Source organism: Strix aluco, chromosome 2, assembly GCF_031877795.1.
Source record: "Strix aluco isolate bStrAlu1 chromosome 2, bStrAlu1.hap1, whole genome shotgun sequence".
In the NCBI taxonomy this organism is placed as follows: domain Eukaryota; kingdom Metazoa; phylum Chordata; class Aves; order Strigiformes; family Strigidae; genus Strix; species Strix aluco.
The window spans coordinates 136416367-136434687 of NC_133932.1; the positions used below are offsets into that span (position 1 = coordinate 136416367).

General features: G+C 44.9%; 1 protein-coding gene and 1 long non-coding RNA gene across 3 annotated transcripts in view; both read right to left on the reverse strand.

The window, feature by feature from the left end:
• Nucleotides 1–15643, reverse strand: part of RAB6A (RAB6A, member RAS oncogene family) — a 65761-nt gene extending 50118 nt beyond the window's left edge. For both annotated transcript variants that reach the window (XM_074816534.1, XM_074816535.1), the window contains exon 1: nucleotides 15339–15643. In XM_074816534.1, coding sequence (XP_074672635.1) covers nucleotides 15339–15408 — 70 coding nt within the window. In that variant the 5' untranslated portion in view covers nucleotides 15409–15643. The remainder of the gene's footprint in view (nucleotides 1–15338) is intronic.
• Nucleotides 15644–15755: 112 nt separating this feature from the next.
• LOC141920332 (uncharacterized) lies at nucleotides 15756–17810 on the reverse strand. The gene is made up of 2 exons (XR_012622290.1): nucleotides 17428–17810; nucleotides 15756–17337 (listed from the first exon to the last, which is right to left on the reverse strand). It is a non-coding gene; the product is annotated as an uncharacterized LOC141920332 (long non-coding RNA).
• Between the last annotated feature and the right edge of the window lie 511 nt (nucleotides 17811–18321).

Below are 18321 nucleotides of genomic sequence, written 5' to 3' on the forward strand. Positions count from 1 at the left end.
CACCCATGCTAACACAAATGCCTGATACTCAATTACATCCAAGTTAGTCACCCAAGGTTCTCAGTGGAATCAGTGGCATCCATTTTACTACAGATGAATATAGGATTCTACAATAGCTTTATGTGAAGGCTGTCGCAACCTCACAGCCAGCTGCGTCACGACAGTTGTGAAAACTCTGAGAAAAGATTAGAGGGTTAGACCACACCTCAGGATTCTTAACTAAGCTTGCCCTAAAATACATAGCATAAATGAACATAAATTAAATATAATAATAAATATAATACGTAACAGAAGTGACATAAAGTAACAGGCTTCCCAGAGAGATGGTTGATGCCCCAAGCCTGCCAGTGTTGAAGAGGCATTTGGACAATGCCCTTAAGAACATGCTTTAACTTGGTCAGCCCTGAAGTGGCCAGGCAGCGGGACCAGATGACCATTGTAGGTCCCTTCCAACTGAAATAGTCTGAAGTCTAAAGACTCTGATCTTCAGAGCACGACACCATTCCTAGAAATTTAAACTTCATCTTTCCTGCTTACTAGCTGCCTGAAGCACCTCTGAAAGTGCTATTTCAGCACGTTTTCCATATTGTTATTCCTATACGCTTAAAATGGTTAATCATCTACCTTGCATCTTCAGCTCCAGATCTTGTCAGTACAGGATCCAAGTGGAATTATTTCTACTTTTTTGTAACAGGGAACTACTCTCCTACACTGTAAACATTTAGACAGCCTTCTACGCCCCACTGAGAAGGGTTCCACCTCCCTACAAAAAAAAAAAGCCAATATTCTCCTCTTCCCTATTCAAAATACCTGTACTACAGAAATCTCAGATTCTGGCCCCAAATGAAACTGGAGAAGAATCTCAATGAAGCCTGTAATGACAGAGCACAATATAGGCTTACAAAGTATTATCTTTTAAGAGAACCATCTGGATTATTAATTTCTGTATTAATGTAATTCTAATTCTAAGTTCTAATGTAATTTCTGTGTGAATAGCTGGAAGAATTCAAGGTACTGCAGGTTCACTTTTTATACTGCTATATCCCTTTATACATTATATATGTAACTTTATACATAAAAGCCAAACAAAAGCACTCCCTCTCCCTAAACCACTAGCTTTTTAATTGGTTTAAGTACCCAGAAGTATGTTTGGGTTTTGCAAGTCTTTCTTTTAAAGCTCACCTGTTATCCAAAGCTGGGCTCTTCCCCACACCTCAATACCATACGGTCACCATTGGTGTGGATGCATCTCCATCCTCTGCCATCCAGAAAAGGTCTTAAATCCCCGTGGCTAACTCTTAACTTTGGATGAAAAAAATCTGTTTTGTCTCCACTATCTTCTCTTTGAAGAGCCAGAGTCATTGCTGTGATAGGAATAATCTGAATTTTCCAAAAACAGCCCATCTGTCTCTCCCTGTTCTACTGCTTTTGGAGAAAGCATGGGGAAGAAGTTGTATTTCTGCAAGGAAAAGCAACTGAATGTGCTTCTTTGACCTGAGTTTCTCCTGCAATATTTAATTATCTGAAGTTCGGTTTATAGCTTTTTCCTACAGATGATGCCTTCCTAATTAAACCCTGCTCCCTGCAGTCAGTAAAAAATACAGCATTAGGACATCTGTCACCACTGCATCTGTCATTCTGCCTGAACGTTATCTATTCTTGTCCTTTCTTCCTAAGCCACAAGGCTTCATTCAGGTTCCTTAGAGTCACAATTACTTGACACTGTATTTCCACAATGCCTAGCAACAGCCAGATCCCCTCCTAATAAATCTGCTGATTTACAGTGCTAGTAGTTCAGGTAGACAACATCTTCAGCCCAGTTGCAAGCTAGGCAAATATGGCTACTGCCATTCTTCCAGCCAGGAGCTATTTGTGCAAACAGGAAGTTTGACACAAAAAAAATCTTGACAATTGTTACAAAGCATACAGCCTTTAACCAAGCCCACTATGGGACTTCAAATGTTTATCTTCCAATTTCCCCTCTAAATAAGTATGCAGAGTACAACCTACATCTATGTGAAAGCAGAGGACAAAATCTCCCCCTGTTCCACATTAAGTATTACTTGCATAATTTAACGAGCTGAAGTCAGATAAATCAAATAAATTGTATTACAAGATGCAACCAACACTGGAGAGTTAGATAAAATCCCACGCAGATTGTGGTGGTGAGAGAAGATACTGTAGATTAAGCCTGTCTCACAGGAGAAATTCCTCCTTCACGATACGATGGCACACAACGTGCAAGACTTTCCCTAGCTACAGAAAGTCATGTTAGGATGGCAATATCCTCAGGCAGAGAACAGCTGCAGAAGGGAGGAGATAAAATGGGCGGGCACCTGAGCATACATTTCTGGAGTGAAACATTCATGGTTGCTACACTTTTCAGCACTAAACATTTTTCTGATGCAAGCTAAACCAGCATATGCAATCATCTAGCTCAGGGAATCCAGTCATCGTTTCCCTGGACCACGTGCTGAATGGACTCCTTAAAACAAGCTATCGCTATCTTTCTAAATACGTTTTGCCCTTGAAAGCACAAGAAGTAATGCTAAATCAGCCTTCTCAAGCAACAAATTGGAGAAGTTTCAGGAGACCTACTAAAATGCTACGGATTACTACCGACTTCCCTCCCCTCCATCCTTTAACTAATTGAAGTTTTGCCTAACATCTCCCCAGCACCATTATCCACCTGGCAGAACAAGTGAATACTTTCTCCTGCTCTCGTGACTACCTACTCTACGCTGCCTCAAAGAAAACTCTGCCCTCTCACACTGAAACGACTTCTGTCCTGTCTGGAGGAAAAAAGAAAAAGAAGAAAGAGAGCTCCATATAGCTTCCTCCTCAGAGACTCCATCTTATTCCCAGAACATACCATCTTCCAGACGGCTCTGGAAGGACTAAATCTTGACCTTTAGTCTTTCCACACAAGAGCTGCAGAACAGCTTCCACAAGAGCTCTCTTCCCTCAAACTCATTCTTCAGGCAGTCACACAGGTGGAGTATTTCTTCAGAACGAAGCTCGAACAGGATCTTAAAATAGTCCTGATTTAAGGTCGATGCCGTCTGGCTTCTAAGGAGGCAGCTTGTAAGGAGAAAAAAAAAAAAATGCAGAGAGTACATTCTGTGCACTTTCATTAAGCACCCCTCTCCACAAAGCACAGCACGAATTCAGTCAGCATTTGCTGATCCAGGTTGACAAGGATGTCTGTGGAGAATACCTGGGGACTGGTGCAAAAATAACCAGAAAGGCACACAATCCTCTGCACAACAATACACATGAGTTAGCCTGCATGGTACAACTCCACAGCAACACAGGAGGAAAATAGCTGGTATCAAAATAGAGTAGAACATGTATGCCATGAGCAGCACAGAACCCTGTTTTTCAGTACCGAAAAAACCAACCACAATTAATTTTTTTAGCAACAGAAACCAAAAACATGTAGAACTTGAGAATAGCAGTTTAAGAAGTTGCATACTCTGGTGTCCTCAGACGCTCGTACGAGTCCACGCAACACATGGCTACAAATACCTTATGTTAAGAATTTAAGAGAAGCATATCTTGACATCACACTACCCGTTTCTCCTTCACAACTCCACTCCTGAGCTGGGCCAGCTTTCCTCCTAGGGACAGGGGCAGAACAGAGGTCACCATCATGGACACTTGACACTCCTGCTGCCTGCTCCACCTGCATGCAAATGAAGAACTTCAAGCTCAAATGATGTTAATCTGGCAAACTAAGCAATGTTAATCCAGCACAACAATTTTCAGCCTTCCAGTGTGCCAGCCTCTACACTTCCTAACTGAGACATAGACCTCTCTGTAGGGAGTTTAAGCCAGCTGACAATAAACTGGTTTCTTCCCAGTCGCATTTCACAAATGCCTTGGAAAGAGTCCATGGAGCCTGAGGGGTCCTGCAGACCCATCTAGAAGAATTTTTTTTTTTAAAGTTAGTCTGTAAATACATATTTAGTTTCAAATAGTCAATAGAACAAGTTTTGGTTTGTTTTTTATTCTGACCTTTTCTAGAAAAAGGCTATTCCAGAAAGAATTGTAGAGTTTCAGGGAGGTGGTGGAGTCCCCATCCCTGGAGGTGTTTAAGAGTAGGGTCGACATAGCGCTGAGGGATCTGGTGTAGTTGGGAACTGTCAGTGCTAGGTTAATGGTTGGACTGGATGATCTTCAAGGTCCTTTCCAACCTAGATGATTCTGTGAGTTCAACCACAGAAAAAAAGAAAGCGCTTATATGAGAAACTGGGTTTAAAGCAGGAATTCTTTAGAGAAGAATTATCTACACTTCCTGCTGGGATACAGTATCTTGAAATAAATATTCTCCTCCAGTAGTATTTTGCTGAGGAATAATCCCTTCACGTAAGGGCTCTAGGGACTAACTATAATATTTACTCTCCAGGTCACACAGAGAAGACTTGTTGCTAACTCTAGCGGTTCCCTGTATAAATGTGCACAGGAGGTAATTTGGGGTCTTCAGGCTGTTATACCTACAAAACCAGCTTTAAGCACACCACAGGGTTCTTCGAGGACCTCAAAGACAGATTGCCACGCACAGGAGGTCACACTTGTTTGCCATTAAGATGCACAAAAGAGCTGCCACCAAGTCCCGTAAATACGACACGTGGTCACCGACTTCAACTGTGTGGCTGATGGTGGCAGCGAGGAATCAACGACTGAAATCAAAGCAGCATGGAGATACAAATGTAAAAGCAGATGCTTCAGTCAGGTATTTTAGGCAAGTGGTTGAGAATTGGTGAAAAAGCACAGAGCTAGTTTGAAACGCCTTGAAAACATTTCATGTAGGATGCTTCTTCCCTCCCTCCACTTTCCAAAGGGTAAAGCTGGAAAGCCTTTGCTCTTCCTAGGATCAAGGCTCCAGAAACACCCCCAGCCCAGGGTACATGGCTCCTCCACCTTCCGAGGGGCACCGTTCTGACTTGTGACACATGGCTGGAAACAACAAGGCTTCATTTAACTTGAAATCAGGCAGATCTTGAGGCTTTAACTCATTCTTAGCTGTACAAGCCTCGCACAGACTACAACAACCATTGAAAACATCATCCACACAATTCCATAGGGAAATTTTTCTCTAGATGTCAAGACTTACTGGAGGGAATGCATGTAGTAATTAGCAAAAGGTTCCTCTTGAGTTTACTATATATTCTGCAGTTTAATGATTTGGGGGAAAACGCAGCTGTCTTCCAGAGAAGAGGGAAAAAAAAAATCCCTCTTGTATCTTTAAGGGAAATCGTAGAATTCCTAAGGCCAAGACTGTTTTTAAGTGTAAATTACTTGCTGTGACAGGATAAACAGTCCACCAAGCCTACAGATATAAACAGAGGCAACATACAAGCCCTTTACACTCTCAAACAGAGCAGGGGGGAAAATAATTTTTTAACACCAACCAGCAGATGATTACAAGATTGTGACACTTTCACCAAGAAAAGCTTTTTTCAAGTCTGCTATTACACTAAAGCATCCAAATAAAGAGGTAAATTTTATGGGACACAAGCTTTTGATCTGCCTACTGCTTATGCAATTTCAGGAAAAAACTTGTCCCCTTCTTCAAGTGACACTGAGGTTTAAGAGCAACTAAAAATAAAAAAGTAGAAAAAAAATATGGTCAAAGTTAATAGTATGATTGTGGATAAAAGCCACTCCAATGACTGCTCAGCAAAAAATGCAAAAGATAACTAGGAAAAAAATGGGAAGTTGGAAGAACAGAAAGAATAGGAACATAATTATGACTTGAATACGTAAAGGACTGATATTAAGAGGCAGCTTGGAAAGCTGAAAAGGAATTATAAGAACCTGAACTAGTATGTGGGTCTGGAAATGAGGGGCTGGAAGAGACCCACCCTGTGAAAACCTCTTTGTAAAGCATTCCGAGGTCAGGAAGAAAAAAAGCTTGGGATTTCTTTGAGATGATATACCAACCTTTCTTCAGCCATTTTAATTTAAGCCTTCTCCAGCTGTGTTCAGCTGCCCAAAGAGCAGTGGTGAACAGCACTAACTCCAGCTGGCCGCCCCTCACACGTGGTGTTCCCCAGGGCTCAGTACTGGGGCCAGTTCTGTTTAAGATCTTTATCAGCGATCGGGACAAGGTGATCAAGCGCCCCCTCAGTAAGGTCACAGACAACACCAAGTTGGGTGGGAGTGTTGATCTGCTGGAGGGTAGGGAAGCTCTACAGAGAGGTCTGGGCAGGCTGGAGCAATGGGCTGAAGCCAATCATGTGAGGTTCAACAAGGCTCAGTGCCGGGTCCTGCACCTGGGGCACAACCATCCCCTGCAACGCCACAGGCTTGGAGGAGAGCAGCTGGAAAGCTGCCCAGTGGAGAAAGACCTGGGGGTGTTGGTCAACAGCCGGCTGAATATGAGCCAGCAGTGTGCCCAGGTGGCCAAGAAGGCCAACAGCATCCTGGCTTGTGTCAGAAACAGTGTGGCCAGCAGGACTAGGGAAAGGATCATCCCCCTGTACTCGGCACTGGTGAGGCTGCACCTCGAATACTGTGTTCAGTTTTGGGCTTCTCACTCCAAGAAAGACATTGAGGTGCTGGAGCGTGTCCAGAGAAGGACAACAAAGCTGGTGAAGGGTCTGGAGCACAAGTCCTGTGAGGAGCAGCTGAGGGAACTGGGGGTGTTTAGGCTGGAGAAAAGGAGGCTGAGAGACCTCATCACCCTCTACAACTCCCTGAAAGGAGGGTGCAGAGAAGGGGTGGTCGATCTCGATAAGACAAGAGGAAATGGCCTCAAGCTGCACCAGGGGAGGTTTAAATTGGATATTGGGAAAAATTTCTTCACCAAAAGGGTTGTCAAGCTCTGGAACAGGCTGCCCAGGGAAGAGGTTGAGTCACCATCCCTGGAGGTATTTAAAAGACTTGTAGATGTGGCACTTAAGGACATGTTTTAGCAGTGGACCTGGCAGTGTGAGGTTAATGGCTGGACTAGATCTTAAAGGTCCTTTCCAACCTAACAATTCTATGCTGAAAGATTCTCCTACAGCTTTATCCAAGTAAGCAGCAGAAGCTCAGCTTTAGTAAAGCCATCCTAGCTTTTATGCAGACACAAGTGATTTTCAGCCATTTTGAGTGAGCCAAGGACACAATACTCAAAAACCGCTTCAACAGCAAACGCATCAATCTGAAACAAGGGTGGGGTGTGTAAGAAAATAAAAATCAGGTAATATAGACAAATAATGCAGCAAACCTCTAGTATGAGGACCTGCCTAATAGTCAAGTCAAGGGGTCAGAACTTCCTTTGAAAGAGAAGACACTGCAGCACAGTGTTTCACCGCCAATTAATTCTGTTATACATGAAAGTTAAGCCCTGCTCATCTACGTTCACAATACTGACTGCATCCATCGGGAAACATTACCTGCAGATTCGGTTGCTTTTCCGAAAGCAAGTGTTCTCCACTTACCTGCATTTTTAACCGAATGCCCTCTACCCTGGTTCTGAGCTCATGCTGCTCTCAACGAGATTTATTGATCTCTGTGTGCACACTATGCTTTTGCTCGCAGCACTTACAATAAATTTTGTTCTCTCCATATCCTCCACCACCTCAGACACGCACTGGATGATTCAATCACCCATCTAGTTCAGAATCCTCTGCTAAGCCTTCCTTCTGTCAGGCCATAAAAAAAAAAATCCTCCCATCACTGACAAGTAGGGTTTCTCATGGCCATTTCTGTGGCGGCAGAAGAGGAGAGAGTCAGTAATGAGTGAATATTTTCTACTCCCAGAGAAGGCAACATCTTCATTAAAACAAATGAAGTGCCTAGCCCTACAAGCTGCAGAGAAACACTTCTGCACTCAGATTAATACAATGCTGCCTGCCTGGTTCTGTGCAGACAGCTTCAGAGCCTCTGCAGGGCCGAACTCCCGACCTGTTAGCAGGAACTCACTCTCCCCAACTCCAGCAGCAGCTACTTAGACCCCTTGGCGGAGATCAAACTGACAGGAATCTTGTCAATCCTGCATCAGCCACTGCTTGGAGCTTTGCCAGTGAGACTGCACCCTCTGAGGGCCCCTCTTTTTTTGGCTACGCATCTATTCTAGATTTAATTTCCCTTTCCTTTGTGTTACACATATCAAGAACATTAAGAAAATGAACTGGCTGTAACTCAAACCTAGACAGAGGCAAGTGCAGGAAGCGTAGCAGGAAGCATTTAGAGGAATGGAATAAACTGGCCTCTGCATTAATTACAGAAATGCTGGAGTGGGTTTTTTTTTTTTCCTGCAGCAATTGCCGACTGCTCTCCTAGAAGCAAATCATTAAAAAACGTCATTTAACAGGATAAATTGAATTCATTTACACAGTCGTAAACGTTAACAGTACAGAGGTCACAATTCAAGACATGAGAGACCAAGTGAAAGTTAAAAGCATTTTCTCCTTAGAAGGTTTACCCACATCCTCCACTAGCGCAGCTGGTTCCAGCCATGTCTGAAGAGAAACAGCTACCTGCTCATCAGTATTGCTCCAATATTTCTTCCTAACTCCTTCAGTTTGGGGCAAATATGCTTTAGATTTAAACCAAAGCCTTAATTTTGTGTGTTGATGACACCTACACATGTCTGGATGAGAGAACACTACGAGCCTGCAAATCTCAGAATAGCTGCATGGCATCTCCAGGGGATACTGGCAGCTAGTCAAGTCATGGAATCTCTTCAAAGCGTGCCCCAACTCTGGGCATTAAAATGGAAGCAGCTACCATGGGTGATATCAGTGTGCACCTGTACTTAGCCAGGCACCTGCACTCATCAAAGTAGCCAAGGTCAAGCAGGATTACCTTGCAGAGTTAGCAGTTAGGCTCCAGCACAGCAGAGTGGCATTTCCAGCTCTAGCCTTTGTGATGGGGCTAAATGAGGACGTTATAACATGGACAAAAAAATGCCCTAAGAGAAGGAAAGGGACTTTGGAGCATATACTCTTTTTAACTGGTTCTCATCACTAGCGAGAGTCTCGAGGATTTTGTGTTTGGCTTTATAAAAATACTTTAAAAGTCAAGCTTCAGGACACGACACAATGTATTCCTCAGCTTCCCTTGAGCACACTGTAACTAAACCAGTTAGCATCACACCCGGCATGCCAGAAGTCCAAGAAGTCTTTTCAAAACACAGTGGACTGGGAAACCATGCCCTGGCATTCTGGCAGCACTGACTCATGGCGGTTTACAGCGGTCCAGCAGAGAGAACGTGCTAACAGAGAACAAAAAAGGAAAGTTACACCCTTGTTCTAAAAAGTCTAATTAAACAAATGCCACTATTGTGCTGTACAGCTGAATAAGGACTTCCTTCCTAATTTGAAGGCTGAACTCTGTTTGACAGACTCAACAGGAGGCAGCCAGAAGCAAGCAACAGGCTCAAGAACTTGGTGGCATACACACACACAAAAAAAAAAAAAAAAAATCCGTCCACATACAGAACAAGGGGAGGGTTCAGTAGGATGTTTTATAATCACAGGGAGTTGCATGCGACATCAGGAGTAGGAAGACTTTCCACTTAAACCCCCAATTTTGATCCTGCTTTGCATTTGGAGTTAGTTATTTTCTTAAATTGGTATTTTTACTGGTTGACAACCAGTGAGAGTGATTTCCATCTGAAAGGGATCACAGTCCCCCAGTATCGCCTTTGCACTAAGTTTGGTATTTTCCAATGTGCATACCCACACTCATTTACTGAACCATTACATAGTTCACACAGGTGAAAAGCATTTATTTAGGTTTAGTTTCTATAATATTTGCTTCCCAGATTGGCATCTTTCCCTTGTCATGCACTAAGCCACATTTGGGTAAGTTAAATACTAGCGAAATACACAAAGAAGTCAAGTTTTTTCAGTTAATATCACTCAAATATCCCAAAACATATTTAGCCCATCATGTTTTGAACATAAAAAGAAAACATCTGATGTAAAGTAATTGATTCAATTGTTCACTGTCCCTGGGCCCTTCAATATATTAGAGCCAGAAGAGTTTGTTTTATGCTGAGGGGAAAACAAAGAATCCATTTAGCTTTTCAACTCTGTGTAAGCTCAGTAAATAAATCAAGAAAACGAGCCTGAAAAATTCTACTTTCACTGCCAGTCCACATTTTGACTGCTGTTTGTTTGCTGAGACACACATTTTTCATGTAGACTACTTCCACACTTTTTTCATTTAGACTACTTCCATAAATAATTTATACTAATGCGTCAAACTCGTAATCATTTTGATTATATCAGTTAATTTTCAAAGTAGTGCTTTCAGTCTTGTCCTATCCTGCTCCATACCAGAAGAGATTCATCAGAGCTCCCACACCCTTTCAGTAACATTTGTCTGTCACAAGGTAACTGTTCTTGCAAGTTACAGGACTCACACCTGAGTTTGGGAGGTTATCCTGAAAAAAAAAAATCTGATGATGTTCATGTTGACACAGTGAAATTCGGTTTCTTCCGAGCCATGTTTCAAACCACTGAGTTTTTGTTCGATTATTTTGGTTCATTAGTTTGTGGGGCTTTTTTAATCAGTACAACGGGTACTTATACATGCATGAACATAACAAATGCCTTTAAACACTAAATTATCAGGTAAATCAGAAGGTAGCTACTTCCTCACAAACTGATTAAAGAGACAGATTTTTAACGATCGGTGAAGTCGAGAAGAATGGCTGACAACTGTTGACTCTGATAATTTCCAAATGCTAGATCTTCTGCTAAAATGAGATTCCTCACCTTTGTTTCTCTGTTAGTACCATTCACAGCTTCAGCAAAAGCCTTCCACATCAGACTTGCAAAACCTGGATCAAATGCCAAGTACCACCAAACACCCCAAAACAGCTGCAGATATAAAAATCCATTATTTTAAATTAAGGGATAAGAAGATCCTTTCCTTCCAAATTCACAAATTATTTTCCAGATACAGACAGAACAACATACCAAAGAGCAGAAAGGCACAGCTATTCTTCCTTTGAAGAAAGGATCTAGCTCCTTCAGAGGCTTCCACAAATAGACTGGGATCAAAAGGCACCGCGAGAACAGGCACCACAAAACATTAAAGTCTTTTTCTCCAAGCCTGATGTGCTTCTTCCAGACCTTGCTATAGGAAGGGCTATTTCAGAGATTGAAAAGAGGAAGAACAGGACAATATTCAGCCTCCAGGTGTACCCAAGAAAATGAAGTTGAGCAACTCGTGGAAAATGCATACAGTCCAAATATAAACGCAAATATCTGAAGACCCAGCCAGAAGTAAACCAAGACATTGGGAAATTAACAGGAGGGAAGGGGATAAGATTTTAAACGACCAGTGGGACAAGTTAACAGCTCTCTAGAGCTCGTAAAGCTGAGAATTCCTTAAAAAGCAGGGAGTTTTAAACTGCACAGGGATGCCAGTCTCTGCAGACAGGCTGAACCATGACCAGTGTTACACCAGCTTCATGTTACACACGAACCACCTACAATTCTCCAGTTATCCAATAAGATCCATCACACTGTTCAGCAGCAGTGCCTGTACCAACATCGTTATGCAACAGTATAGTTCATTAGTGGTTTCCAAACAGTTATATTCCTCAAGTTATTACATTGTACTTATCAGTTTTTTCAATATTAAAAAAATCTCAGTTCCTGATAAAGAAAATTAGAACAAATTAACATTTTTTTAAAGATCTTATGCAATGCAGAAATGCCAGCAGAAAGAGACAACAGGGACTTATTTTGCTTTCTGCACATATTAATGCCCTTCAGACTTGCTCACCAATAAAAGCTGCAGCATAAACCCACGTGACAAAAGAATTTTTCTGTTGCGGTGCCCCAGCATTCAGTTCTGCCCACTCAATCAAAAAATCAATGTATTAAGAAGCAGAGGTGTTCCTATGCAAGACAGAACTAAAGATGTTATTAATATTTGAATATATACCATATACTGCAAGCTACCCTAACACTGTGTACACAAACTGATGTGACCCAGAAATCAGAATTTCTTAAACTTGAGGCATCAGGACTGATGAAAATCACCTGATAAAACGAGATCAAAGGCAGTAAGAAGCATACTTTCTCACACACACACACAATAGCTCTATCTAATCCCTCAACACAGCTCTCTGCCTTTTCAGTAAAGATTAGCATATTTAAAACTGCTAAACTCTGTATAATCTTCAATCATTGAGAAAAGTAATTCAATTAAGGCAAGCACTGATGAAGTTGCCTTCTTGCTAGACACCCAATGCTATATCCTTGTACTACAAGTTAAAAAAAAATAAGAGAAAGAAAGAGAAGCTTCTTCTAGCTGAACACGGATTATGTTGCAGGCTCGTGATGAATCCACAGTACATGCGGCAAGTATCCGGGCTGGGCTGGGGAGGGGCGTGGGGGACAACAACCATATTGCTGTGGAGAGGCAATGACTTGCAGTAAATCCTGAAAGGAGCCGTGAGTGACCTGCTGTCATTTAGCCAACACACACCACCACCGACCGACTTGTCAGCGCAGGCAGGACCCACGGACGGAGAGCTGCAGAGATGTGTCAGCTTGCTCGCCATGGCCCCGAGCGCTCGAGGAGTTGGCGTAATAAAGGCAGAAAAGGTAGATGATGTGAGTAACAGGAATGGGAGACTAGATTTTGGGGACTGGGGAGCAAGGAAAGAAAGGGCTTTTAAAAAAAAAAAAAATCAGCATCTTACTATAGAAGAAAGAATCTGCAGCTAGTGACAAACAGTGTAACTAGGAAGAATCACTGCAGTCCACACGAACACCTAGGTATACGGCATTAACTCCCACAATATGGCTGAGGATACCAGCAAAAAAAAAAATCAGACACCGCATCCACTGTGCGATCGCCCTTTCCCATAAGAATAAACCACCTAGAGATGCTTCCAGATCTCACATGGAACGATACCGTCTTCGCTCACACAATCACATGGAAGGGCTGTAAAGACTGCGCAGGAATGAACTCCAGTTAAGAATTTCTTAGCCATAACACACACGTTTATTGAAGCGACTATATACAGTCTGTACAGAAGGTCTGATATTAGCCAGCTCTGGGTGCCAAGGCAGCTAATCGACATCTTAGCCCTTCATAACATTTCATTTGTCATTGTGAAGTCCCTGAATGTAAACGGAACAGAAGCATTCAGCCTCCCTACCAGCAGCAGTAGGATATCTTTAATTATGGCCTTCCAACAGGGCAGACAACCTTTCAGCTAAACAGGAAGCGAATGCAGCAATTTCGCACAACAGTTGTACAAAGAGATCTCCTTTATGAAAGCTGCTTTTATAAAAACTTTATTTCTACATTTCCCTTAACCTCCAAAAAAAGAATGACAAAGGGAGCTACATGGAAGCAAAGCCCACTCAAACTCCCTTTGCAGCATCAGAGACGCTTCTGTAATTATCTCCATCGTACAGAAGAACATTATTAGGGCATTTCTTCTTCCAGGAGCCATTTGTAATGGGAGCTATGCACCCTTTGGGCAGTAAAAAAATTACACAGAATGACATCATGACAGCAATATCTATAGAGATTCAAGCTGAAATCAGAAAAAGCCGTTTCTCCATCACAGTCGAGAATCATCCGAGCGCTGTGTCGGAGCATGCCCACGCTGCAGCACCCGTGGGCTGCGTGGACACACCGAGGGGCTATGCTGCCATCGGCATCGCCACGTTTAGCACCGAGTTCAGTGCAGATCAGTCACGGAGTCATCGCCCAGGATCGGAGACAAAGGCAGGTCTGAAACCCACACCGCAGCTGCTAGCCAGGCCCTAACCAGCTAGATTCAAATCAGCTTGAACCCATCCACAAGCCACAGTGGAGACAGCAGTTGCAGCGCTATGTGTATTTGAAGTATTTTGCTACACTATACCCATAAAACTCCATCTCTCCGCCCCAGATTTGATGCTATGAACAGGAATGATTTAAAACCTTCCAGTATAAACACAGATGATTAGCTGCGAGGGGAAAATAAAGACTAGAGGAAGCAAGATATCTGATGTTATGTCTGCGAGGATAGACAAGAAATCCACGTGTAAAGGAAGAGCTGCTGAGATCCAAGATCTGCACCAAGTGCTACAACATTCCATGGAGATATTTGAAAAGCTTCATGAAATCAAAGCTCAGAAATACAGTAAAACAAGGCAAGTATTTTGCAAATGCATAGCTAATACTTAAGATACCTTTTATCAAATACCCCCAGTATCTTCTACACATGACCCTCTTCCAAAATTCTCATAAAATGGCTGGCCAAATAGCACCTCACCAAGTAGATCAGGTGACTTACCCCCAAAAAAGAAAAATACCCAAGTTGAACTTGTGCTCCCCGAATCCCTAATATGAAGAGGGGCTGTTCCAACACCAAAAAAAATTTTTAAAAGGATAAAAGGAACAGACTAAAGGAAAACAACAATGTATAGGTAAATAATTTTAATAGCAGCCTTATCACCAAGCTCATCCACATATCAGCGAGGGAACACCAAGATCTAAGTCATTTGCGGAAAAAAAAAAAAAAGAAAAAAAACCCTAGTATTTCATCATCTCCTACCACATCGAGACCAAAGGTGGCCGAGGGAGCAAATACCCCACCCTGAGACAGAAAATATTTTGCACCTACTCATTATGTCAAAGATCGCTCAATATCTGACCAGGATTACACAAAGCATCTGACAAACGAGCATTTTTTTTGAAAACTCTTCGAAGATCTGAAATGCGGTATTGGAGATAGAGGCCTTCTGCTGAGGAAGGAGGAGACATCGTTTGGGTCTTTTTTTTTTTTTTTTAAATTCCAAAGACAGGGAAGAAAACCTCATTGACTGAATTAAACATTTAGAGCACTGGATCCGCTTTGCTAAGACAACTCCATTTTCGAAAAATGCTGTATTTACATAGAAAACACCAGGGATTAAGCCTCCCGCCCCCCCAAAAACCAGAGGAGCTGGGATCAAATGAATCAGCAACTGTTTCTGGAGATGTGGCCGTTGGGTTTTGGTGGTTTTTTTTTTTAAACCGTAGCTAAAACACCCTCGGTCCCTCCCTGTCACCGAAGGAGCAGCGACCACAAGGCAGAGCAGCCTCTGCAAGGGGGGAGGCAAACGCCCCGAGGCAGCCCCCCACAGGGCCCGCTGCCCCCCCATCCCACGGAAAGCTGCCGGGAGGGGACGGCAGACCCCCTTTTCCCCTCATAACGGGGGGTTATGGCACAGCCGAGCCCCCCACGGAGGGTGAGGAGAAGGAGGGATCCCCTCAGGCGCGACCCCAGCCCCCATAAGGGTGGGTCCGCCGCGGCGGGGCGAAAAGGGAGGAGCCCGCCCCGCCGCCGCTCTGTGTGAGGGAGACCCGGACCCAGGCGGGCCGGGGCGGTGACTCACCGCTCTGCTCGCCCAGGAACACCAGCTTGAATTTCCGCAGCGGGTTGCCGAAGTCCCCGCCCGCCGACATGATGGAGGAGCCTCCTCCGCCGCCGCCGCCGCCGCCCCGCGCTCGCTCCGCTCCCAGCGGCGGGACCCGCGACCGCTCTCGCTCGTCTCTTTCCGTCCACCCCCTCCCCTCGGTGAAGGCTGCGGCGTGGGAGCCGGGCACGTAGCCCCGGCGAGGCGCTGCCGGCTGGGTGAGGTGATCGCCGCTGCCTCCACCGCTCCCCTCAGGGCCGGGCTCGTTAACCGTTGCCCCCCCACCCACCCCCGCGTTCCCGGCTCCTCACAACCGCGGCCGCGCGCGCACCCCGCTCCGCCCCGCGCACGCGCGCAACCGCCCCACCCCGCGCTGCGCGTCGAGTGACGTAGACGTGCGCCCCGCCCACCTCTAGGAGACAGGCCAATCACAGCTTGGAGGGGCGGGGAGAGATGGGAGGGGGCGGGACTTGCTGTCCTCTGCCTCTGGAACAAGGCGGGGCGGGGGGGGTGGGGCGTGTTCACTCCGGAGCCTAACGATGGCTGCGTGGGTTTCCTGGACGCTGGGGTGAACTCCTGCTCGCTGAAATCAATGAACTGTGAGGAGGAGGAGCCCAAAGGTGCGAGGAACAAGCAAAGTCCTTGAAACCAAAGGCCTAATCCTAAGCTAATACGAATATTCCTGTCAGAGAGGAGCATCTCTTGGGGACACTCACTCCACAATGGCCCCAACGGATCCCTCGCAGTGGGGAGACGTTTCCCAGTGAGGGCAATTCCCACTGTCACCCTTTTGTGGCAGCTGGGGCTGTCGTTCCGAAGTAGCTCGGTGCTCCCTCCCTGTCTGGCAGAGAGGCCAGAACCCCACATGGAGGCCAGTTCTCCCTTTAGCTATTTTTTTCCCATTTCCCCCCATTTTGCTCAGCTTGCCCTTGAGGTTGAAAGGATGAGGAGGCTCCCTGCTGCATCCTGGCCCCTCCTGTTTAAACCTTGGCTTCGGGATGTCTCTTGTCCATGCAGCCTTGCTCCCTCTCCCACACTGGTGCAATCCCACATCGATCAATACTCTCTTCCTTGAATTTGAACATAAAATGTGATTTTTCAGAAGCATTTACCCCCTCCGGGCTTCAGCTGGTGTTGGCATCGCCTGCTGTTCCCAGAAATATCTTAATTTGGCTTCCTGAAACAAGAACGTGCGCAAGGAACAGAGCCCTCCAGGGCCAGCACCTCCTGCCCCATGGTTGTATTCATGCTGATGTTGGTGCAAATCTCTTGCAATCCACTCAGCAAGGTCCAAATAATGCTCCATGGGGTGTTTTCCACTTGGAAATGGGTAGGTTTTCCACCATTTTCCCATCCAAGAGATTGTTCCAGAGCGTCTCTGCTCTCATGGTCAGGGAAATGGCATCCACTGCTCATTTAGGCCCCTTAAATGTAGTCACTGCCAGCGAATTTTGTTCTCATGTGCCCTCTCACATCTCAACACCTTCCTCTCCACGGCCTGAGGGCTACATCTCAGCACCACATCTCTTCTGCTACGGGGACACCATGCCCCAAATCTATCTCCTCTTTGAAAAAGATCATGGGTTGAAACTATTCCACCTCCACGTGACCCGCTGTCCTGGATTTGTAAATGGTCCATGTAGCCAAAGGGGGCACAGGCTCTCGGCAGGGACTCGCTTACAGGTAGGTCACCCTCGGCCACGAATGTCCTTTGTTCGGTGTCTCCAGCCGTGGTCTCTGTGCTCCGTCTCTGCCTGGTGAACGGAAACATTTATTCAACCTTCCTGCTCCGGGGATCTTGTTCACAGACACGAGTCTCACCCCTACCAGCTCACAATCCAGGTGCAGAATTAGATGGCGTTTTGAAAACCAAACGGTCTACGCTTTCTATTTTTGATCGTTTCATTTGTACTCTCTCAACATGATTAACTGCTTCTCCAAGGGTTTCTTTTTCTCCAGGTCTTGAACTGCCAGTGAACTGAAAGAGAAAATGTGTCTTTAATAAGGTGATTAAATTTAAATAAGTTTTAATAATTATATGAGCAGGAGCTTGCATTCAGCTTTGCACCTGGCATTTGGGAGCGCTTCCCCCTTGCTGTGGCACTGGTCGTGTGGCTTCTCTCCTACACCACAGGGAAAGGGAATCCAGACTCGCAGAGACCTGATTTAAACAATTCCAACATAATTTTAAATACATATATTGCCCTTGTTTGTGTGTCAGTATGGATTCAAGGATCTTTCCCACTGATCCTAGGGAAAACAAGGGCTCTCTACCAGGGAGAAGCCTTGACTGTTAGTAACAATTATTTTTACCACAAAAGCTCTGCTCAGGCTCAGCATTTCTTCGCACTGAGCAAAGGAACCACTTCTGCATTGCCTGCCAAAGAGGTTTCAGCCTGAGGGGCTGCCAGGGGATATGGATGAGGCTTTCAAGACAAAGCAACAGAGGGATGTGCCTCAACTCGTTGAAGCCAGGGGAGATCATCCCACCGACTCCTGCGGGCCTTAGGCACAGTCCTAAGAAGTGCTGCAGAAGGTAGAAGAGGAGACATGGGTATCAGAGGGTTTTTCCTAAAGTGTGTTTAAATACTTTTTGATTTGTTTTTGTAATCAGACAAGTCTGAAAAGGAGACTTTCAGGTGCTGGATCTCAACTCTCCTAGAACAGCTTTGCTCCTCCAGACAGCACGATAGAGAGTGGATTGAGAAGGGGCAGGGGGCCCGCACCAGCCTTCTGCGGAGGTGGCAAATCGCTCAGGCATCACCTCTGCCAGCACTTGTGCTGTGCACCACGCTGGGTCGTTGACAGGGCACATCCAGCTATGTGACGGGGAGAGAAATCTGCAGTAAAGCTGAAGAGGATGGATGAAATAATCCCTCCAGCAAGACCTGGCCCTCTCAGCAGCCGGGGGAGCCTTAAGAAGGAAGAAATGCTCCCTGTTTTTTTTTAGCGCAGTAAAGAA